At 35.0% G+C, this 24,929-nt stretch overlaps 1 protein-coding gene across 1 annotated transcript; it reads left to right on the top strand.

The window, feature by feature from the left end:
• Positions 1-17,487: 17,487 nt before the first annotated feature.
• On the top strand, positions 17,488-23,155 carry KLRD1 (killer cell lectin like receptor D1). The gene is made up of 6 exons (XM_029954337.1): positions 17,488-17,693; positions 18,973-19,065; positions 19,423-19,482; positions 20,954-21,099; positions 21,920-22,023; positions 22,818-23,155. Exons 1-6 carry the CDS (start codon positions 17,687-17,689, stop codon positions 22,936-22,938), a joined length of 531 nt encoding a protein of 176 aa, XP_029810197.1. The 5' UTR covers positions 17,488-17,686; the 3' UTR covers positions 22,939-23,155.
• The last annotated feature ends 1,774 nt before the right edge of the window (positions 23,156-24,929 follow it).

Below are 24,929 nucleotides of genomic sequence, written 5' to 3'. Positions count from 1 at the left end.
CATGGAAGTTTCTCCAGGAACTGCCCGAGACTGCGGAGACGAAGAGAGAAGTCAGATACACCACTTGTTCTGGGGTGTGTTTCTGGTCTGAGTTCAGTTGAAGCTGTAAGAAGGAAAACAATTTTAAATTTGCATTACATTCTATAATTTTATTTTTAAATTTTTGAATTTATTTATTTTTGAGAGAGAGAGAACAGTGGGGGAGGAGCAGAGAGAGAGGGGGACAGAAAATCCCAACTAGGCTCCACACTGTCAGGGCAGAGCCTTATGTGGGGCTTGAAATCACGAGCTGTGAGATCATGACCTGAGCAGAGATGAGGAGTCAGATGCTTAACCGACTGACCCACCCAGGCACCCCTCCATAACTTTGCTATTGTACAGAATTGAAAATTTGAATTGCAGAAATGGCATGTTCTTATGAGTGATGATAATTACAAAATGCCATGATCTGAGAATTTCTTACATTATTAGAGATGCCAAAGGAGCAGTTAAAGAATAAAACTGCATTTCAAGTCTAAAGCAAATTGAGATAAATCTTGATCCTAAATTTACACAGGCAGCATCTGAATAGTTTTACTTGTTTTGCTTGTATGAACAGGACTTTGGAACCCTGAGTGACACTGAGTAGCACACAAGTATAGGCCTTTTAATCTAAATTCGGTTAAAAATATTAATAATCTAGGTGCATCTTGGTGGCTCAGTTACACATCTGACTTTGGCTCAGGTCATGATCTTGAGGTTGGTGAGTTTGAACCCAGCATCAGGCTCTGTGCCGACAGCTCAGAGCCTGGAGTCTGCTTCAGATTCTATATCTCTCTCTCTTTGTCCCTCCCTGCTCACGTTCTGTCTTTCTCTCTCCAAAATAAATAGATTTTTAAAAAATATTAACAATCTATAATTTCTTTTGATTCTAATCTTCCAGATTCCTGTCGATTCAAGAACTAATGCCTCTGATGGTTTCATGTCCCTATTTTGTTTATTCAATTTATTAAAATCAAACTATTTTCTCTAACATTGCCTATAATCTTAATAAACATCAGTTTTACATAATCAAGTAACTATCTATCTATAAAGTGTCTATAGACATTCAATAAAAACATACTGTTAACATAAAATTTACCTATAAGAATGGACTTAAAATATTGAATGGCCTTAGATTTTGAATTTCGATTGTTGCTCCAATGAAGGAACTTTGGCTAATTTAACTGCTGCAAGAATATTGTAGATCATATGGAATGACGTAGGCACAAATTTAGAAAGTGTGGTCAGAGAGGCAGTCACACCCAAAAGGAGTGATATTTGAGTAGGCCTGAAGGACATGAAGGGGCGCATCTCTACAATATTTGGGCAAGGAACTATACAAACAATGTAGAAGCTCTGATGTAAGATTGTATGCTTTGGGGAAGAGCAAGAAGGCATTGTGAATGGAGCAGCCGAAGAACGAAGCAGGAAAGGAAAGCCAAGGAATAGTCTGGGAAGTGAAGGTGGGGCAAATAGTTTGGATCTTGTTTGAAGTAGGGGAGTGTGCTGGTGAGGGTCAAGGAGGTGAATAAAACCGATGCCAGATCATTAAATGGAGGGAATTTATTAAGGAACATTTTTATTAGCAATTGGAGAGCCTAAAAGGTAATAGGGGAAAGAAGACAACACAGAGATGATCAAAACAGAAAGCTGGTACTGTTCCTAGAGCTGAAGGGACTGAGGGATGAAGAGGGCTCCCCAGAGCAACAGGGTGACAAGTGGAAGCCATCATGGTTTGTGGCTTCTAATCCACCATCAGTGGGTGGTGCCTGGTAGGAGCTGGGAAGAGGAAACCATTGTTGTTTGGCAGGAGTTAAAACCACATGGCAAGAGATAAAGCCTGAAGCAGAGACAGGAAAAAAAAACACCAGGCTTCTCCCCTCTTCCTACCTTCCAAATATCAAGCTCCCATGGACTGAACCTAACTGGAACCGAGTTGGCCGGTTGGAAACTGTGAAATGCATTTTGCATGAATCAGCACCCTGAAATATGAACAGAGCAAGGAAAGGCGAAGAAGGACAAAGAGAAAAATGATTGACACAGATCTGGAAGAAACCTGATCTACCTAGGCATAGAATGACAGTATTTGGGGACAGATGCTTTTCATATCCAAATAAAAGTATGATGTGTTAGCACAATATGCTCTAAAGACAGTAAATGTATCTTGTCCAATCTATGTCAGACTCCTTACTGTAATATGTGGCTAGGGTCTCTCAGATAAATTATCAATATGGAGCTGCATATGGAAGGGTCTGGTAAGAAGGGAAAGGATTTTATTTTTTATGTTTATTTGCTTATTTTGCGTGTGCATGTCCACACACGAGTGGGGGAGGGGCAGAGAGAAGGAGAGCCAGAATCCCTAGCAGGCCATCAGATCAGATGCCAGTGTGGGGCTAGAACTCATGAACTGTGAGATCATGACCTGAGCTGAGGTCAAAAGTTGGACGCTCAGTTGAGCATCTGTGCTCGGAGCATCCAAGGCACAGGAAGGGAAAAGATTTTAGAAAAAAAAGTTTTTGAAGAAAGAACTGAGTAGACTTTAATGCATATACTGACATGAGAGATCCAAGTTCCCACTCACTTATCTACAAGGTTAAAAGCCAAATATGTATCAAACAAAATATTTTTCTTAGTCTGGCTCCACAAACTTGAACTAAGTTGATTATGGTTTTTGTGTTCTATATTTTGCTGTGGAAATATTGGCTGTGAACCACCAAATTCCACTGGTATTGTTTATTTATATGTGATTATGCACAAATTATATTGTAAAAGACAAAATTGTGACTCTTAAAATACATTTCTCTCGAAGGAACTTGGATACAGAATTAGGGACTATATTTGCATTTTACACATCACTTAATTTTCAGTTCTAATTCTTTAAAGAAATGGTGGGAAGCCACTGTATAAAAAAGAACAACCTCTGATCTATTCTGCTTGATTTCTATGTCTCCGTCTCTCTCTCTCTCTCTCTCTCTCTCTCTCTCTCTCTGCTATTTTGGTGTTGTCAGTATACTGTGACAGTGATGTCATGTGTTAACCTGAATTAGAATGACATTTTTCTCACTTTCAAAAAAATTTTGCCACCATTTGTGAAATAAGTACTTACGTTTAGACCATGCTCTTGCTAAAATGGATATTTAAGTACGATGTCTTGCTACTGATTGCTAAGCGTGGGTTTATTATTTTTAAAATACTCAGCAAAATTATGAAAGATTTACCTTTTGTCTTCATTTCTTTTTGCCATAGACTTTCTTTTCCTCTCATGTAAATGGACTGTCCATGTTGAAAACTTTCTGTTCCAGTGTTTTGTCATGATAATGGTGCAAGAGGAACTCAGAAACGATTCTCTTCACAAAGTTTTATGTAAACAGGCACCCAAATAACCTTTTTATTTAACTATTAAACTGTATTATTTCTTGATAGCAGCTTAAGTGTTGGTTTTCTGGGTCCTTACTTATTCACCTTTTCCATCTACAATATATGCTCCCAGTAGCATTCTATCAGAAAAATTTTCTAGGTTAAAAATAAAAAGACCTCATATTCAATACAACTCCAGTATTTACAGTCTAATCAATGATTTCTGATCTTCATGTTATTTTTCTTTGTGTTTGGCTCTTTGCTCTTCCTTCCTCCTTTCCTAATAGGCAAATGCTGTCATAATTCCGAATTCAGTGTCATTTCCTGTGGCCTCCTTTGCCCAAATGATAATGACACAGACAATGACATTAAAGTGACAGTGATCTCCACACCGAAGCTTGCACACCTCACTTTTGGTCTTTTTGTCTCTTCCTCAGCTTTAGCTTCTGTTCCTTTTCCAGGTGAACTGTTTTAATTCCCAGTATCTTTTGTAGTACCTCATTTTTTTTTTTATCAGAAATGTTATTTCTTCTGCCCAATATGTATTCACCACCCCAAGGCTGTATGGTCATATCAAGCCCAGTGTAAGTGTTAAATGTTATTTTGAACAACAGCAGGTCTGCGGTTGGAAATATTCTGCACAGTAAATACACTGAGCTGATGGTGAGGTCTGACCATAAGTGCCAGGGTCATATCTGAATCCAGACACTCTTCTCAATAAATGTTAATCTCCAAACTTAATATAATTAATGGCCCTGTCCATTACACACACACACGCACACATATACACACACTACATTATATATACACATACATTGTATATGTATATATATCTTAAAGTTTTTGAGTGCTTATTAGGTGGTAAAAGTATTTTCATGTTTATGCATTAAACCATTCTTACAATTTATTTCCAGTAAGTGACTTCATTGCATTTTGCCTTTTCAGATAATGAAAATGAATATTAAAGGGGTTCTGTAATCCATTCTAGTTTATGGGCCTGACCAAAAAAAAAAAACCCCAAAAAAACAAAAACCCAGAACTGGACACTTGAAACTACTGACTTGTGACACCTCACGTTTAGCAGGCTGAGGAAGGGAAGGAAAGGGTCATCGGATTGGGATCAATTAAAGGCTGGTTTTGAATGCTAAATATCCTCCCTTTGTATTGTCATCTCATTTAGCTATGTGTTATTTTTCCAGATTCTTTGTGTCCCTTGTTCACATTAGAGTCTTCCACTGATACAATAATCTTCATGCTGAGACAATTCTGTTGAATAGGACATCAGTGGATTTTTAAATGTCATTCAATTTTTATAAATCTGCTTATCACCTGATTCTATTTATATATTTATTCATTAAACAGATAGTTACTTTAAAAAAAAAACTGTTGTGATGGGGTGCCTGGGTGGCTTAGTTGGTTAAGTGGCAGACTTTGGCTCAGGTCATGATCTCATGATTCCTGAGTTTGAGCCTTGCATCGAGCTCTATGCTGGGGAATCCGGCTTGGGATTCTCTCTCTCTCTGTGTCTCTCTCCCCACCTTCCACATGCTCTCTCTCTCATTCATTCAAAATATATAAATAAGCTTAAAAAATCTGCTGTGGTTTAGGCATAATTCTGGGACCTGGAGATACAGAACTGGGCAAAACACATACAGTCGCTGCTCTCATGTCACTGTTTCTGGGATGTGGCAGGAACTATTTGAGGATCAGAGCTGGCACGTGAACTTTCCTCCCTCACCCCCTTTTCTGCATACTTAGAACCATTTTAACAGAATCTAACAATTTGTCACACAGAAGAAGCTATAGCAGTTTCTTCATTGACAATAACTTGTCTTTTCGTATGTTTTAGGTCCTGGGCCTGCAGTACCTGTTCATGTACAATTCTTTCTTTGAATAAATCTCACGGGATTTTATAGATGATTAAAAGCCCAGGAGAGACTAAGACAGATACACGGGGTCGGATGCAAGTTTGAAGGTAGATCAAAGAGCCACTGAAGGAATGAAAAATATGTCTGAGATCAGTGCAGTTATTAAATGAGTTATTTACAAAGTACTTAGAAGGGTGCATGGCACATAGTATTTGTTGGTGTTTTTATTTTATTTTATTTCATATCATCAATTTTATTTCCTACACAGTAGACCAGATGTGCCATGGCTCATATATTGAATGTGATGTGACTATAATTCAGGCTACCTGTCTTTTTTGCAGTCAAATACTTGAATGCTTGATTTTTGCTTATTCCAGTAGCATGTTCTGACCGTCAGACTCCTAAAAATGCTACTGTAGTAATTGGAAGTGCTGTTTGGATTTTATTTCTCCTCTCTACCAATAAAACTTTGTTTTTGGAAGCCATGTTTATGGAATAAACTAGCTATTAAAGTATACTGTATTCAGCAAAATTCTTTTTTCTTCAAATTTTTATTATTGGAGCCTATATAATATTATATTAGTTTCAGGGATCTGACAATTCCATACATCACACAGTGCCCCCCACAATAAGTGTAGTCACTCTTTGTCACCACACGAAGTGATTACAAAATTATTGACTCTATTCCCTGTACTGCACTTTTCACCTCTTGGATTTACTTATTTTGTAACTCGAAGTTTGTACCTCTTAATTTAATTCCCCCTGCATTTTCTTCATTATTTTATTTTATTGTTAATGTTTTAAATATCAATATATACATGAGTAAATGCATATTAATTAGAAAATTCTCTGGCTCAACACTCCTGCTTCTCTCAGTGATAGGTTGCAAAAACTATGCAAATGCTAATAGAGCAGTTTCCCTTTCTGTTAATGGTGCAATAAGTACCTAAAATATCAGAAACATTCATTCCAGTAGGTTCTTTAGCAAATAGAGGTCATATTTGCACTAGTGAGAAATATCTTTTCTACACATGTGTGTTGTCTTCAGAATCTCCATGTCAGCAGTAGTGATGCCTTACTCAGAAATTGGCAATGGGGCTTTTGGTAAAAGAAGTGACTGGAAATATCGCTTTAGCAACCATCACAGGAGATAGTTTACAAAAATGTAATGAGTTCAGAGACTTAACATGATTGAACACCTCTGATGTAGGGAAAGACTTTTCTCTTTTCTTTGAAAAATAAAAGCACATATACTGTCATATTTCTCCACCATTGTTTCTCATATAGTTGCAACCACTGTTAAGCAAAGTAATTTCTATTCCATGGAGAAAAGTCCTGGGTGGATACTTGGAAACTCTCTACTATGCAAAAGCATTTTATCAGACTAGAAAGGGCTCATGAACACATATAACACAACTTTATACTGTCATACTTATCCATTTTTTATCTTAAAGTGACAAAAGTAAACCTTTTTTTAAACATATTTATTTTTAAAGATATCTATGTATGCTTTATGCTTTAAAACAAATCTATAGTATATGGGTAAGAAAAAGGTAAATTAAGAGAGCATAAATAAGTATAATTTTAATACATAAAATATGTATCTGCTTTTTGCTGTCTTCAAGTTATTTTGCAACTCTGGAAGCTATAGAACACTGATAGAATACTGTCAAACTCCAACTATTGTCAGTAATAAACTGTAACACTGTCTGAGTCTCCACAGGAGGGTTATTATCAGGAAATTATCAGCATAACTTGTTCTAGCTTGTTTCAGTCTTTTAGTACTTCTAAGCACTATTTATATTTTTGTTATGGACATTATTATTTTATAAATAAGCATTTATTTTAATAAAGTTTAAATCCAGCTAGAGGAAATATCAGTAAGAGCAAAACTCAAAACACATCAATGGGCCACTTTTCATTCAAAAAAGTAGGAGATACTAAACTCCTATCCTGGTCCTTGAGTTTCTTCATTTCACTTGTGTCCAGAAAAAAAGACCGATTCCAAATCGAGGCAATAGCTGCAGTGACGAAAGCAAAGCGCGCTTTCCTTGTCCTCCTTCTCCTGGATTCTCATTCTCTAGTTCCCATTCTGAATCGTGCTTGTCTGACTCTGAACCAGCTCAGAATCTTGCATATTTTTTTCTCATATATAGTTGTGAGAAACAGTATGCACCTCAGTGCACAAATCCAGCATGGCATCCCCTTTGAATGACTCCAGAACAGTTTGTTTTCCAGACAACTGTGGATGGTTCCAGAAAGAGAAATGACCAGCATGTGGAGGAAAACCTTTACTATTTATCTGACATGCAGAAAACTTGAGAAAACAGCAATCTATAGAAGTCCGCATTCTACAATGAAAAGGAGGAACTAGTGCTCTTCCTATTTTGTATTCTGTATGATATCTGCGTTTATCGTGTGCTTTTCATCTGACTATTAATAGTAATTAAAAGACACCATCTATCTTTGGTAGTTCAGCATAACTATTCTGTACCCTGTAATTTACACTCATTTTATTTATTCATCCCCAAACCAGTGATTTAAACATCATAATTTTAGAAATTGTGAAATTCTGGCTGCGTAGTTGCTGTTTATTTAATTCACCAAGCTAGAAAGTGGTAGAGCTTAGCCTTGAATCTAGATCTTTCATATTCTGGGGCTGAGTCCGTGAATCCATGTTATTCATGCTGTTTTATTCACTGTCAATTAGGTCAATTCAATTCAAAGGGAGGGGCTGGAAAGAAACAAAAATTATAATTTAAAGTCATCCAAATTCATCTTTTATTTTTTCATTTCCAAAAAAAGGATGTCAAATTTTATTTCTAGAAAACTGCTGCCATTTTAAACATAACTAATCCCAATATATATTTTTCCTTATTGTTTACTTTTTGTATGGTTTTAAAAAAGTATTAGACTTACTATTAAAATTTAGAAAAAATTTATTAGATTATAAAAAATAAAAAAGAGGGAAATAGAATAAAATTGTAAACAAAAAGAAAATATGTATACAATAGTGATCATATTAAAATGAAACATCACACAGCATAAGGAAAATACTAAAGACAGGATTAAAAGGGACAGAGATTTATAATCAAGAAGACACTTTCGATATGAAGATAAGTTAAAGAAAATCTGTGATTAATGAATCAGGTTTTTTAGTAATTCTGAATAATGACTTCTCCATAATCTTGTCTTAAATGTAACATTTTATTAGGTTTATGTACAAATTAATAAGGCTAGTTTTTGAATATATTATATGTGATATGACTGAAAACTAAGGATGTACTAAAATTAACATTTTAATTAAAATTGAAATAAAACTCAATTTTCCTGGCTAGATAAAATATGATAGATTTCTTTGAAATACATAAGGTAAGCTTTTTTTCTTTGAGAGAGCCTTTGAACCGTCTTGCTTATCTCATAACAACAAATATTTTGTTTCTCATGTTTCTGTGGATTGGCTGGGCAGGTCCCAGCTGGGATTGCTCTTCTTTCTGTTCTGCATGTTCCATATGATGTTGGCAGGGATCATTCATGGAGCTGCTACGAGGAGGGAAGCCCTGATGATGCTGTTAATCATATCTTGCCCTTGAGGTAGGATGGCTGCAAAGCTGACGCCTATTTCTCCTTGGTCTTTGTTCTCAAAGGCTTCTTTCCCTTCACAGTCATTCATCTTCCATGACCCCTCTCACTATGTGGACTTGCCAACATGATAGCTCAGATTGCTTTATATGGCAACTTAGTTCTTCACAAGAGAGAAAAAGATTCAGGGCCTCTTAAGAGTTTGGTTAGAGTCCTTACATTAGTCTACCGTATTTGATTGGTCAAAGGAAGTAACAAGGTCAGTTCATATTCAGAGTGGAGGGGGACACCACAAAGGCACAAATTCAAGAAGATATAATTTGGAGGTTACATTATAACCATCTGTCACACATATTAATCAATTATCAACTTAGCCATGAGTCAAAAAATATGAAAACTAAAACTAAAACTCTGGTCCATTGATGTTAGGTGCCAGAGACACAATGACAGTAAAACAGTCCAAGCCTGATGTTTATAATGTTATGGGGTCTGACATTTTATAGACTTTAATTCAGTCAAAAAGGCCTTGGTTTTACTGGATTGGTCTGGTTCAGGAAAAAAATCAAGCAAAATCTGGAAATAGGAATATAGCTTAAATAGATCTACTAAATTGTGAGTATTAAAACAAATATAAAATTTCACTCATATATAGAATTTAAGAAACAAAGCAAATGAACAAATAAAAAAAGAGAGACAAACTAAAAGAGCAGACTCATAAACATAGAGAACAAACCAGTGGTTGCTAGGGGAGGTGGGGGAGGAAGGGTGAAATAGCTGAAGGGGACTAAGAGTACACTTATGGTGATGAGCACTGAGAAATGTATAAGTGTTGAATCACTATATTGTACACCTGAAACTAACATAACACTGTATGTTCATGATGCTTCAGTAAGGAAGGTATAGATTTGTAATATTAGAATGGGTGTTTGATCATCTAAATAAGTTGCTTCTCATTTTCAAGAGTAGCAACCTTAGATCCTCCCAGGCAAATGTGGAGAGAGTGAAATGGGAGGGCACCCCCAGCCTCAGTAATAATAGCTCTGGGTTCTGTGCATTTTATTGACTTACATCTCTACTTGGGATTTGATCTATATAACAGTTCTTCTCTAAAAGGTACAATCATGAAAAGTGCTGATTTAGATCTAGCCCTCACTGTAGAAGTCTGGTTGTATCATATTTGTCACCTCTCCCACTACACACGCACATGCACATTCACATACACAGTAGAAAGAGAGAGCAGAGTACAATCTTTTATTTATCCTATGATATCTAACTTCAAACAAATTTAAAACATTTTAAAAAGAGGGGTTCACATTGGTACCAAAATGCCCTTCAAGTGAATTATTTATATGTGAAAGTATCATTAAATTCACAAATGGACATTCGTGTCTATAGATGCTAATAAGTTAGTTTCTTAGAAGACAGAAGGCATGATAGAAGGCAAACTAGAAAACAAAACATGTAATTAAAAGCTATAAAAGGTTATGCAAAGTTTTGGCGACAACTTAGTTGAAAGCTGTTGAAATCTTGGTTTTACCTCCATAAAAACAAATGGTACATAGTCAAGTATGTGTGCATGCATATATTTACATATTTTTGCATTTATTAAGAATTATTAAATATATTATTAAACACTATTTATATATTTATACACATACACAAACATATGTTATTATTATATAGAAAATGTATTTCCAATACATTTGTGGTTATGTACCTAAAAATTGAAAGTTTCAAAATCACTAGGAAAATCAGAGCAAAATAATGTACATCATCTTACAATTATGCAAAGTGACTCTCTATATTTTGATCTATTCAAGCTTAGTGAATCTCAGCTCAGCTAATTGACTTTGAGACTATTTCCCTTGATAATCTGTGTTTTCTTTTTTTTAATTTTTAAAAATGTTTTTTAATTTATTTTTGATACAGAGAGAGACAGCATGAGAGGGGGAGGGGCAGAGAGAGAAGGAGACACAGATCCGGAGGTAGGCTCCAGGCTCTGAGCTAGCTGTCAGCACAGAGCCTGACGGGGGGCTCAAACACTCGAACGTGAGATCTGACCTGAGCCGGAGTCAGAGGCTTAATCGACTGAGCCACCCAGTCGCCCCAATAATCTGTGTTTTCAACTATATAATTTAAGAAATAATACTATCAACATAGGGTTTATGAAAATTAAATATAGTAAATTATACAAAGTGTCCAATCTGGCATGCAATAAATTGAAAAAATATTTAACTGTCATATATAATCACTAAATATAAAAATTATATATAACATATTATGAAATGTTATGACTTTGAAGGAAAAAGAAAGTGTCAGGTATCCTAATCATTGGTGTTACTAAGGAATGAGAAAAATGATACAAATAGAAAAACTAGAATGTTAGAAAGGTTGGAAACAGTCTAATAGTTTCTGAAATAGTTTCTGTGCCAATGTTTTTCTTTTTTTCTTCTTCCTTCCTTTTTTTCTTCCTTCCTTCCTTCTTTCTTTTCTCTTCTTTTTTTCTTTCCTTTCCTTTCCTTTCCTTTCTTTCTTTCTTTCTTTCTTTCTTTCTTTCTTTCTTTCTTTCTTTCTTTCTTTTCTTTCTTTTTCTTTCTTTCTTTCCTCCTTTCTTTCTTTCTCTCTTTTCTTCCTTTCTGCTTTTCTTTTCTTGCCAAATTTATATACCACTTAAACTATGTATTTGTTTTTGTTTTTGTTTTAAGAGAGAGAGAAAGTGAGTAGGGGAGGGGCAGACATAGAAGGAGAGAGAGAATCTTAAGCAGGCCCCATGCTGGGTGACAGGGTGGGGGTAGGGAGCTTCATCTCACAAACTGTAGAACATTCTTGTGTAACATCTTTGGTCAAAAGCTATAATTTAATTTGTAATTATCAGTTAAATTGCAATTGCAAAATAACTTACTTGTCAAATCAGCAATGCAGTATCTAAAACCCATCAGTATTTTTACAAAAGTTGAAAAGTGAGTTCTGCAGACAGACAGATTTGTACTCATATGAGTAATCCCCTGTCTGGTACTAATGTGTCTTATATTCTTAGGGTGGGGGGATTATTTTACTTCCCTTGTTTTTTTTTTTTTTAAGACCATGTTTCACCAACAGATACTGATCATAGAGCTTTACAATGCAGATATTTTTGTCTAAAGGTCAAGAAAGAGGCTCTGTGCCTGTAAAAATACTTGAATTTTAGACTTTAGGATGTACCAAACTTGTCACCTTTGGTGTGTTACTTCAGAGAACCGAAAGGCCCCCTCAACAGGCTGACCACAGAGAAACTATTTCCATCTACATGAGGGCTCAGAAGCCACAGCTAGAGCCAACAAGCTCTTTGCAACTTTCACATGGGGTGAAGTCTCCCATGGTGGGATTTATTTATAGAAGAGATGTACTTTAAAGGCTGAAATTAAGAAATTTTAAAACAAATTGTATGTTTTTTTCATTCTGATTTCATAAATCGCTCCCTGTCCTTAATAATCACAAATGTTTTATCCAAAATATATGTTAGCAATTAGGACATTATTTTGAATGCTTCTTATCCCTTGCAGACATCTTACTTTATAAAATACCTATTAGGCGGTGCCAAATGCAGATAAAGATCTAAATACTAAACCCAAAGTTTTCACATTGTTCTGTTTCTTTTATTTGAAACTGAGTAAACTAATCCTGAACCAGATGCAGAGTTGATTGCTGCTTTGGTTTTGTTGCTTGTTTATCTGTTTTTTAAATGGTTATTTATTATTTTTGAGAGGAGAGAGGGGCAGAGAGAGATGTGAGAGAGAAGCTCAAACAGGCTCCATGCTGTCAGTGTAGAGCATAACGCTGCACTCAATCCCATGAACCAAGAGACCATGACCTGAGCTGAAATCAAGAGTCAGACACTTAACTGGCTGAGCCACAAAGGTGTCCTCACTTCTTTTAATGGAAAACAATTTCTTGATACTTCTAACTTTATGGGAAAAAAGGGGAAACATTCATGTGTAACATCTTTGGTCAATATTGATAATTAGCTCTCAGTTAAATTGCAACTGTAAAATGATAACTTATTTGTCAAAACAACAATACAGTATCTAAAACCCATAATATAATTGCACAGATCTGGGTAACAAATTGGAGATCAAATGAAAGCAGTGTATTAAACAGGAACTGGAAAATAAGCATTTCTACTAATGGCAATTATTTTTTTACTTAATGGAGCTAAGTAAGACATGATTATCTCTATTACTTGGAGAAGACCAGACCAAGACCCCATAAAGAATAATCCTAGTCAACTCTCAGAAAATTTCTATTGGTAGAATTGAATGACTGGTAAGATTCTGGCTACTCAATTTTTTAAAAATGTCAGAATCTTTAACTCTAGGACAAGAATATTCAAAGGTGAGGGAAATTTAAATGATTTTCTATTTCTGAGAATACTTGTGTTATCTTTACATTAAGAAAAGACTAGATAAAACAGAATTTCTGATATATTAATAAATTTCTACATCAATAGAATAGTAGAAGGCCAAAAAGCTTCATTAAGCTTTAACATACTGGTACTGGTAAATGTGTACTCATACATTTAATAAAACATTCAATTAAACACTAGAATGGGCATGTGATATGTGCTCAATAAGTGTTAAAATTTCCCCCTACTAAATCAACTAATTAAAATGAAAATCGATGAACAAAGGAAAAGTTCCAGTGATTTACCTTGCCTTTTCAACAACCAAACTTTACAGTCACAAAATAAGTGATGGTAATTATTTTCTAAAATATGAAAACAGAGATTAAATGAAGGTGGTTGCACACATTTATATACCAGACAAAATTGCATAAAGCTATACCCATCTACACACATTCAAGCAAATAAGTGCATATAAAACTGGTGAAATCTGAATAGTTTATGGATTACATGATGCCATTGTCTTGGCTTTGATACTTTACTCTAATCATGTAAGATATTATCATGGAGGAAACTGAGTGAATGGTCCAAGGGAACTAACTACCTGTACTGTATTAATTTGACAACTTTTTGTCAATCTATAGTCATTGCAAAATAAAACATGAAAAAAAGAGGTTAAGAGAAAATAGCATATTTATTGTCTTGATATTAGCACTCACTACCTTCAATTTCTTTCTTTCTTATGTCTCAGCTACACTGTTCACTTACTGAAGTCAAATTCTGTTATATTCTTTGTTTTTATTGCCTCACTTTTCACATTAAGATCTTCAATGCATGTGGATTAAAAAAAATTATTTAGTTTATTTTGAGACAGAGAGAGACAGAGCATGAATGAGGGAGGGGCAGAGAAAGAGGGAGACACAGAATCTGAAATGGGCTCCAGGCTCTGAGCGCTCAACACAGAACCCGATGCTGGGCTTGAACCCACGAACTGTGAGATCATGACCTGAGCCGAAGTCAGACGTTTAACCAACTGAGCCACCCAAGTGTCCTGAATTCTGTTATATTCTTTAACAAAACATTAATTATACATCAGAAATGGTTATTTCAGTGATGGTGGATGTGCTGTTTTCTTTTTTAACTTTTTATTTATTTTTTATTTTTAAGTTTATTTATTTATTTATTTTGAAAGTGACAACACAAGCTGAGAAGGGCCAGAGAGAGAGAGGGGAAACAGAGAATCTCAAGCTCTGCCAGTGTAAAGCTGGATGTGGGGCTCAAACTCATGAATCATGAGATCATGACCTGAGCTGAAGTCAATGGTCAGATGCTTAACTGTCTTAGCCACCCAGGTGCCTCTGTGCTAAATGTTTTCAAATCAAAGCTGATGGAAGTCGTTACTCATCTGGTATGATACAGATTCTTGATTAATCTGGACTTGAACTGATTACAATTAGTACAGGAGAAGTTCACTCTTCTCTTTTCACTGTGCTTCAAAGTGAACTTTCACATGTTCATCATTGGTGGTTTCATTCATAAAGACCTACTTTAAGGGACCAAAAAAAAAAAAAAGAAAGAAAGTAAATAAAACCAAAAAAATATTGAAAGGGGGGCAACAATTTTCCAAAATTCATCTTTAGAAATTTATTTTCTCAGATTTCCTTTAAATGAATCATTGCTATTCATTTTGTCTTGAATAAACTTGACCCCACTCTGGCATTCACATCAGACTCCAACTGACTTCAATCAATCAATGTGTCTTATCCACTAGCTGCAGTAATTTGTGCCTGGCCCAGTCAGCGTCAAGATGGACAGGAGTCCTTGGAAGACTCTCTCAAGAACTTGAGGAAAATAAACTAGACACAAAAGAGTTGATATTATATTGTTCTAGTTATGTAAAGTTCAAAAGCAGTAAAAACTAAATGATCTTTAGTTCATTCACATTAGAAGTCAAAATGGTCTTGGAAGTCAAAATGGTGGTGATATCTGGAAAAAGAAAGAGAATAGTAACAAGTTTAAGTGAGGAAAGATCTTAAGGGTGCCAGAAATGTTTTATTTCTTGATTGGGGGGCAGGTTTAGTGTCTGATAATGAATTAGGATTTTTGCTTTTATTTCTTTTTAACATGCATGTTATATTTTATTTCAAAAAATGGGAAGAAAATATGTGTGTTGGACTTTCTCTGTCTTATTTAGGTTTAGGTTTGAGGCATTTCTGTTATCTATTTCTCACTTTACAGTAGCCACAGTTCTGTATTTCCAATTTATCCTACAAGATAATGCTCAAATTTTAATTTTCTTTCTGAAGTTGCCTCTTCCTCCTCTGTTTCTCTGTTCTGTTCCACATTTAAAATAATGTAGTTTTTTTACATCTCTGAAATAACATTTAAAGGGCTACGCTTTCATAATGAAGCACAAATGAGAGAGAATTGGGGTCTCCTCTGATTGTCACAATTTTAGTGCATTTTAGTTAGGGAGTGAGATGAATTAATATTTTCTCAAATGAAGTATCACACATTTTCCTTTGGGAGATATTGAAAAATACTTCAAAATTAAGCTGAACACTATTAATTTGATTGTTAGACATTGAATGAACTTTCAAATTCTTTTTTTATTTTACTTTTTATTTTAGAGAGGAAGGGAGAAGAGCAGAGGGGGCTTGAACACAGGGCTCAAACTCAAGAACCCTGAGATCATGTGTGAGCCAAAGTTAAGAGTTTGACTGAGCCACCCAGGCGCCCCATAGAGAGAGATAATCTTAAGCAGCCTCCATGACTCAGGAACCATTGAACTAAAATCAAGAGTCAGATTCTCAACCAACTGAGTCACCCAGGAGCCCCATTGAATAAACTTTTGAATAAATTATCTGGTTATTTATTGGTAAGAAATAACTAAAATATTCATTATAAAACTGACATAAGGTGTCTTAAATTACATGGATAGCATAAAATTCAGTTTTCTGGAGAAAGGTTATGAAACTCTCAGGAAAATTTACAATGAACAAAAACAGATAATTATTAAATAATAAAAACACACACCTGTGTTTCTATGAAAATACATGGTTTTAATCATGAACAAAAGCATGGTTAGTTCTTACCGTGTAATGTTTCATTTAAGGAAAATTATTAGGTTCATGTTTTGTATTTTAGGTGATTGGAGATAAAACAGGCAATCATAAATCTATTATGTGGCTTTAAAATAGAGCAGACTTTCATTCTCGTCCATTGTTTTATTCAACAATCAGTAAAACCTTTTTTGAATCATAGCATTTTAAACTCATTTCTACCGTTTGTTTTAAAATAATGTAGTTTTTTTACATCTCTGAAATAGCATGTGGAACCATATTAGAGGTATGAATGCAAAAATAGTCCATCCTTTTAGGATGGGAGTTCTTATGGCTGCATGTGAACCTCCTGCTGACCAGACAAACTATAGGACTTGCCCAAGTGCTTTACCCACAAAGTTTCGTTGAATTCAGATGTCCCAAGATGGGATTAAGTGTTGCTTAAGACATTTACGTTCTGATGTCTCTTAAGATGAGTATAGTTTGGCGGTGATTCATAATCCATAAAGGAATGGGCAAAGAAAGCGAGAGAGAGGGAAATGGAGAGAAATGAGTCATGTGATTACTTGCTTATTACAACAGAAGATGATTTGGGAGCATGAGGTTACATAACTCAGTCTGGCAGCATTCATTTACTTTACTCAAAATGCGGTGTGCCCAGAGTTGCATAGGCATAAATAAATATGTGACTGTTTGTGTATTGGGGGATGTAGGCATTGGGATTTATTTTGCATGTTTTACTGTGTTTCTAACCAGCACATTATGGACTCCCTACCATATTAGGTCAGACATTCACTTAGTACCTAGTTTTGGGAGGATGGCTCTGCCTTCTCCCATAATCTGTTAAGTATCTGGTAGTTCTGCGGCTCTGCTGAAGTCTTTTTTTGAGTGTAACCTGAAGTAACACCAAGGCATTTTTCATTTCATAGAATTGCACTAACAGTAAAGTCTCAGGGTATGAAATTTGAGACAAGAAAACAAAGGAAACAGTATAACAATTCATCTTGACTCGGATTACCAGGAGGCTCAAAGGATGAAAACCCCCAATTTTCCATTTTCCAAATGATTTTTAAAGATGTCTTTGATGTTCATATATTTTTAAAAAATCCCTCTCATTTTCTTTTATGATAGTCAAAGTGTTTGCATTACACATGTACAGTGAGAATTTCCTGTCTTGTGGTTCCAGGAACATTTACAAGTGACTTTACTACTTCTTGTTCATACTACTCATTCACCAATAGAAGAGTCAAGACAATTGCTCGAATATATAATTTTTCTCTTTTTTTTTCTGTTAAATTTCTTCATATGTGACTTTTGGATTCTTGAACCTCCAGCTCAGCTCCCTGAACCAAAACAGCATCATTCTTCCTGATTAAGCACAAATTGTGCTTGCCAGCATCCACACTGGGACCTTCCTTATGGCAGGTATGTGAGGCCCAAGTCATCAAATTTTTTAATATGAAATTAACCAGAAAAGGAGTCTCATGGGTATGGCTAATTTCAGGGCAGTGCTTCTAGAGAAAACAGTGGATGTTTTTAGACATTCCGTGTATCAGCCCTTTCCATTTCTGATTCTTCATCTGTAACTTAGAAATGATTTTTTGAAGCTTGGGTTTAAAGAGTGGCTTTGGATAGGGATAGCTCTAAACTCTGAGTATGAACTGAATTTATCAGATTAAATTATGAACAACATAATGCTGGTACAGAAGTAAATAGAGAATGCCAAATATTAATGACAATGCTTAAGAGTGGTTCTCAAAAATTTTACCATTTGTGTTGTGATACCCCAAATCACCTGGCTTAATAGTTTGGCACACTGGACTGTTTCTTCGCGACAACACTTTTTGAGAGTCTGCTAATGTTAATGTCAAATCTCCTAATTTTAAATTGTTTTAGCCTAACATGCCTAGAAGCAAGAAATTTTTGGTATGAGAAAATGTAATGTTCTTGTAAAAAAAAGTGGTTGTTTACATATCATAATTTAATGTACGGTGAAATGAATCCAGGTCCCCAAGGTGTTACCCATGGTTGGGGAACTCCTCATCTCCAGCGTAGGCCAGAGTGATTCTGGGTTCCCTTTCTTATAAAATCTCTACAAAGCTACAAGCAGCCAGACATTTCTTAGGCAGAGAATGCTCTGAGATGAATAGGTGAATAGAAGAGGACATTTCCAAGTACTATTGTGGCAGTGATCGCGTATGCTGAATAAAAGATGTGGGCCTTGACAAGCTTTCATTTGTTTCCTGACTTGGATACATACCAGCTTTCATTCCTCGAGAAAATAGCATTATTAATGGATCTTAAGTTTTCACATCTACTTAATGGGACTCATATTATCTTGTGATTTTTGTTGAGAAAACCCCCCTTAATGCACAACTTGACGCCTCTTGGTTTCTTCTTACTCCAGATGGCTAAGCTTCTTTGCTGAACTAGGAAATAAGTGGTAAATCCACATTACTGAGACAGGACTGGTAAAGGAGAAAGTGTTGTAGATAATCTTGCTAAAGGATAAATGACATCACAAAAAACTCTTGCTATTTATTGGGTGGAGTTCTGAATGGGATATTCTTATTCTCATGTTTCATTGGCAAGATGGTTGGGTTATCAAATAAAAGAACTTTTTGGATTCTCTCTCTCTGTTGCTTTTAAGAACTTCACCTCCTGTATTTGTTTTTTGAGTCATCATTGTACTCCCTTACTACAGCTTCTCAGATCAATCCATGGAACTTGATTTCTGGGATCTTAGGAGTAATATGCCTTTCACTGACGATTACTACGGGAATTTTGTTGAACAATTGTAAGTTTTCTTTTTTTATTAATTTATTATTATTAATAAATAAAAAACCTTATTTATTTTTGAGAGGGGGAGAGGGAGGGGCAGGGAGAGAGAGGGAGACCCAGAATCTGAAGCAGGCTCAGATGTGGGGCTTGAACTCACCAGCTGTGAGATTATGACCTGAGCTGAAGTTGGATGCCTAACCCATTGAGCCACCCAGATGCCCTGAAAAAGTAAGTTTTTTCAGTCAAGTTTGTATAAAGATCACAACTGTGATGAAACTATGTAACAACAAAGGTTTCATTTTACTAATGTGTAATGTTTTATTATTTCATAAACTTGCATCTAATGACATAAATTTCTAATCATTTCTTACAGTACTTACTAAACAAAGTATTGAGCCAACAACGTCTCCAGTAATCACAGAAATCCAGGAAGGTAAGTTTCTTACTTTGGAAAATCTTAGTGTTGGTAGAGAGTAGAATAGACAGTTTCTTGTTTTTCTCACACAGAGTATGATATACATTTAGCAACACAGGTTTACCTGATAATTGTAAGATAGTCACATTTCATTATTCTTTAACATACAAACTGTTAAGTTACACTGAATGTGCATACTTTACATATGTAAGCAATAAGGTAAATATTAGCCTAAATGACATTTTTTCTATATAAACAAATAGATTACTGTAAACACTACAGTTAATCCTATTTCCTGCTGGTTTGCTCATAGCCAATTCTTTTATCTCTTTAACTTTGTTTCTTCTTTTCATATGACTCACAATAGAGAGCACAGATTTCTGAACTTTTAAGCCCTACTTATTCAGGGAAAGCCAGCTCAAAGTCTAATTTTTTAAGGTATTTTTTCTGAATACTCTCCAAACTGTCTCACCATCTTCTGTGATCATGACATTTTATTTACCTTTTTCCGTTAGTATTTTTACATCCCTAATGAGATACTGACATACAATGTTGTGTAAGTTTAAAGCAAACAAGTTGATTTGATACACATATATGTTGTGATATGGTTACTACCATAGCATTAACTAATACCTCTATCATGTCACATAATTACCATTTCTTTTTTTTGTGGTGAGAACATTCAAGATCTACTTTTTAAGCAACTTGAAAGTATAATACAGTATTTCTAACTATAACCATAACTTTTTGCATTAGATCCCCAGAACTCATTCACCTTCTAACTGTAAGTCTGTCCCCTTTGACCAACACCTCTCCATTTACCCCACTCTGCAGCTGCCGGTATCCACCACCTTTCTACCCTACGCTTCGGCATCATTCATTTGAAAAAGATTTGAGTGCCTACCGTGTATCTTGACTTTTATCACCGAGGATAGTAAATATTCAAGATGCTATCACTACTAAACTGTATGATTAGACATCAAGCTAATTGTTTCATTTATCTTTATTTTGAAAATAGAATATCCAAACATTGGAATTCTCCCAGTGTGCCATATTGTTTTCTGACTCAGGAAATGTGCTAAAATATTTTCCCTTAAATATCTCTTTCACCTAGTTTACACAGTAGGTCTCAATTATGGGTCACATCCTCAAAAAAATTCTTCTAGCCACCCTGAAATTTATACTCTGCTACCCAATGTTCTTACATACTGACTTTATTCTCATGCATGCTTACCTAAATTTTCATGAAATGTAATCGACAAATGATTGGAAATGACAGAGTTCTGACTCTATAGGATATAATCTCTTTTAGTAAAAAAAGGTTATGTCTGACTTGTTCACATTAGTATCCCCTGAACTATGATATGTGTAGTAGATTCTCAAGTGATATTTGTGAAAAATAGTGAATAAGTAACAAATGATTTTTGAATGAGTAAATAGCATTGAAAAAATTGAATGTCATCAAACATGTTTTATTTTTTTCTCCTAGACTGTTGTTCTTGCCAAGAAAGGTGGATTGGGAACCAATGCAACTGCTACTTCTTTTCTGATGAATTTAAAATTTGGAAAGAAAGTCGTGATTTCTGTGCTTCTCATAATTCCAGTCTACTTCAGATTCAAGACATAGATGAATTGGCATGTATTTAATTCTGGTTTCCTACATTTTTTTGATGTATGAAAATATGCTGTCTAAGAAAGCAGTGTACTTAGATTTATCTTTAATCAGGTAGTAAATGGATGGTTATATTTGAACTAATGACAACTAATTTGCTACACCTTAAAACAATCATTATAAAACCTATATAAAATCAATTCATATCATAGGACTAAATATCAAGTTAGTGTCCAGATAAAGCACAAGGAACTTTTTGGAGAGAATTCAAAGAACAAAAAATAGGCCATTGTTTTTATTCAAATACTAATAAAACAACTTTGTAATTTTTAGTTTGTGAGTCGAATTTATAATTTCTTTTGTAATATATATCTTTTGTCATCATTCTGGGATATAATGAGAAATATAGGGAGTATGATAAAAAAAAATTACCCAACTTAAGAAAAGGTGAAAAAATTCTCTAGCTGCGTGAGAACCTGTTTTGAATATAAGTTGAGTCAAGGATATGTATGAAATTTACTTCTCAAGATACCATTGATGTGGGATCAAATTTTATTGTAATCTGTGAAGGAGGTGTTCCATGCAAACTTTAACTTTTTTCTAATGTTTTATATTCCTTTAAAAAGAAATATTTTGTGGTATTTATTTATAGATCACAAATAAATGGTCCTGATAGGGAAGAACATATAAGGCAAGTGTCTATACTTTTTAAACTGGACATTAAAAATGATCTCAGTTCTTGTGATTAGAAGGCTGGATCTGATGCTGCCACTTTGTTAAAAGTACATTATTCCCAGAGTAGACTCAAACTAACTTAATATGTTTGTCTCTGTTTCCAATCAGAATTTTATGAGGTTCAATAAAAACTTTTACTGGATTGGGCTCCGTTACAGCGAAGAACATCGTGCCTGGTTGTGGGAAAACAACTCCAGTGTCTCCGAAGATCTGTAAGTTTCTGGTACTCAAGGTCTTTTTGGTTCTTTATGAGTTTATGTGTAGATCTAGCCAGAGAATGTAACATTTGGGAACACCGTAGCAAGGATAACCTGTCTTAGACATGAAAGTACAGAAAGGAAAGGAGATGTAACAAAATATCAATTTTAGCTCAATTTAGATCATCCAAATTTATGCTCATGTGACATGAAGTTAGTGTACTTGTGACCATAAAACAACTTTCAACTTTTTTTTTGCCTCGTATAAGCATTTGGATGTGTATGTGTATGTACGGATGGTCACAGTCACAGGAGCTGTCCAGGGAAAACATGTATCTATTATTTTTTTTTTCGCTTATTGAACCCCATATTCTCGGCATCCTCCCATGTTTCAAATATTCTGAGCTTATTTTCTGTATATTTATAATCTTTAGATCTTATTTTCATTCATAAGCATGAAATTCAGGATCAGACAGTGACGAATTTTATGCTTGGATTTGTTTTCCTGGACTAGAGTAGCTGGTACATCTTTAAACAAAATAGAAGCAAAGTATATCATATGTTAAAACCATTAATAACAACAGCAAAATGATAAAATCCTTGGCTTTAATGCTGTTGATCATAGAGGCAATAACTGTTTTTGTAATATTGAACTATGGAATTGTGAAAACATGGTTTCTGAATTAAAAAACTTGACATGTCCTAATATTTCATTCAGGTGCTTTTAAAAGTTCTATCATTTAATTAAAACACAATTCCTAAATATTATTCCCTTTTCTAATATGTTTACATTTTATTTCTTGTTACAGATTGCCATTAATTCAAAATTTAGATTCAAAGAAATGTGTAGTGTATAGCTCAGACAAAACTGCTTTTGATGAACCCTGTGAAAATAAATACCGTTTTATATGTAAGCAACAGCTCACTTAGGTGTTTCTTGGAGTGGAAGAGGTGGGTAATGAAGGATCAACGGTACTAAGAATATGACTTTTCCTGTACTGCAGGGATCTGAAAAATGTTTCAAATTATGTCTCATGACACAATTTTCATATATTTGAAACCCTGTGTTTTAAAATTGCTGAAAATCCCTATGACCTAGCAACAAGTGTACTGTTTCAAAGGGGCACATGCACCCCAGTGTTTATAGCAGTGCCCAAGTACGGAGAGAGCCCAAACGTCCATTGAAGGGTGGATGGATAAAGAAGATGTATCAAAAAGAGTGATATCTTGCCATTTGCAACAATGTGGATGGAACTAGAGGGTGTTATGCTAAGCAAAATTAGACAGAGAAAGACAAATATCATATGATTTCACTCATATAAGGACTTTAAGATACAAAACGGATGAACGTGAGGGAAGGGAAGCAAAAATAATATTAAAACGAGGAGGGGGACAAAACATCAGAGACTCTTAAATACAGAGAACAAACTGAGGGTGGCTGGAGGGGCTGTGGGAGGGGGATGGGCTAAAATGGGAAGGGGCATTAAGGAAGAGGCTTGCTGGCATGAACACTGAGCTTTACACGTAGGGGACGAATCACTGGAATCGACTCCTGAAATCATTATTGCACCACGTGCTAACCAACTTGGATGAAAATTTTTAAATAAAAATAAATAAATAAGTAAGTAATTAAATTGATGCAATTTGTGCACCTGTGTCTTAAAGTATAAAGCATCAAGGTCAAGAAAGGAATGTTCTGATTTAATACATATGTTCAATATTAAATGTAATATATTTGTATGCATATATTCTTGTAAAGTTTCTCTGTAGAAAGTCAAATAAAATAATTCATATCAAATGATATATATCAATGTCATTTCAGTTCTTTGTAAGGTTGGATATTTATATTTCTAAATGTTTTAATTTAGAGCTTAGAGTGTCATATGACAACTTTCTCATGTGTATCATCCGACTTTAGAAGGGAACATATTAGTGTCTCTTATCTTGATGGTCCTGAATTCTTGTAGGACAATTTTGAATCTTTGTCTAAATAGGTGGTTCCCTATTTGGGAACCTATGGCTTTTAGATGTTGCAAGGGTAAACAGAATCTTACAGAATCTAAGCCCTGGTCACGTAAATTTGCAATACTTATTTTTTCACTCTAGAAATCTCTCTTGCCTTATGCTTACCCATCAGAATAAAGTCATTGAGGTGTACATCGAAGACGTTAATCTTGAATAAATCCAAAACCTTTTCCCTAAAAGTTATGTGTCAAATATTGAACACTTCCCTTTCTCTGTGGGGGAGGAACAAGCCATTTAGCTGAGGGGGTTGTAAGTGTGTCAAAGAAGGGGTGAGAACGTAATACGGCCGGGTGTCTATGCCCTGGGCGGGGTTTTCCTAATCCCACACATTCGGATAAAATCCAATTGCCTTTTGTAAAACTGTTGTATATACATGTTAAAAAATTTATATTGACATGTCTCTTTGCTTTCTATTTTTATATTTCAATTAAAGTATAATAATGAAGAATCACACGTTGATATTCAATGAAGAGCCAGGAAGAGAAAAGGACTTGTGTGTATTTTAGTTTTCAAAATAAAAATATAAAATGACAACAAACTGAAATTTTCACACTCTCATATTAGAGTGTGAGATTAGGAGAAGAACACGTAAGTTATATTATGAAAAAGACGAGATGATATAAATCAAACGTTTAACTTTGACTAGGAGAACACATATTACACTCTCTGGGTACTTAAAATGTCGGGGTGCCTGGGTGGCTCAGTCGGTTGGGCATCCGACTTCAGCTCAGGTCATGATCTCACAGTTCACAAGTTCAAGTCCCGCGTCAGACTCTGTGCTGACAGCTAGGGGCCTGGAGCCTGCTTCAGATTCTGTGTCTTCCTCTCTCTCTGCTCCTCCCCCACCCATACTCTGTCTCTCAGTCTCAAAAATAAGTAAACATTAAAAATAAAAA

Source organism: Suricata suricatta, chromosome 10 (assembly GCF_006229205.1).
Source record: "Suricata suricatta isolate VVHF042 chromosome 10, meerkat_22Aug2017_6uvM2_HiC, whole genome shotgun sequence".
In the NCBI taxonomy this organism is placed as follows: Eukaryota; Metazoa; Chordata; class Mammalia; order Carnivora; family Herpestidae; genus Suricata; species Suricata suricatta.
Note: the sequence above shows the minus strand (reverse complement) of the source record. Positions and strands in the feature narration are given on the sequence as shown.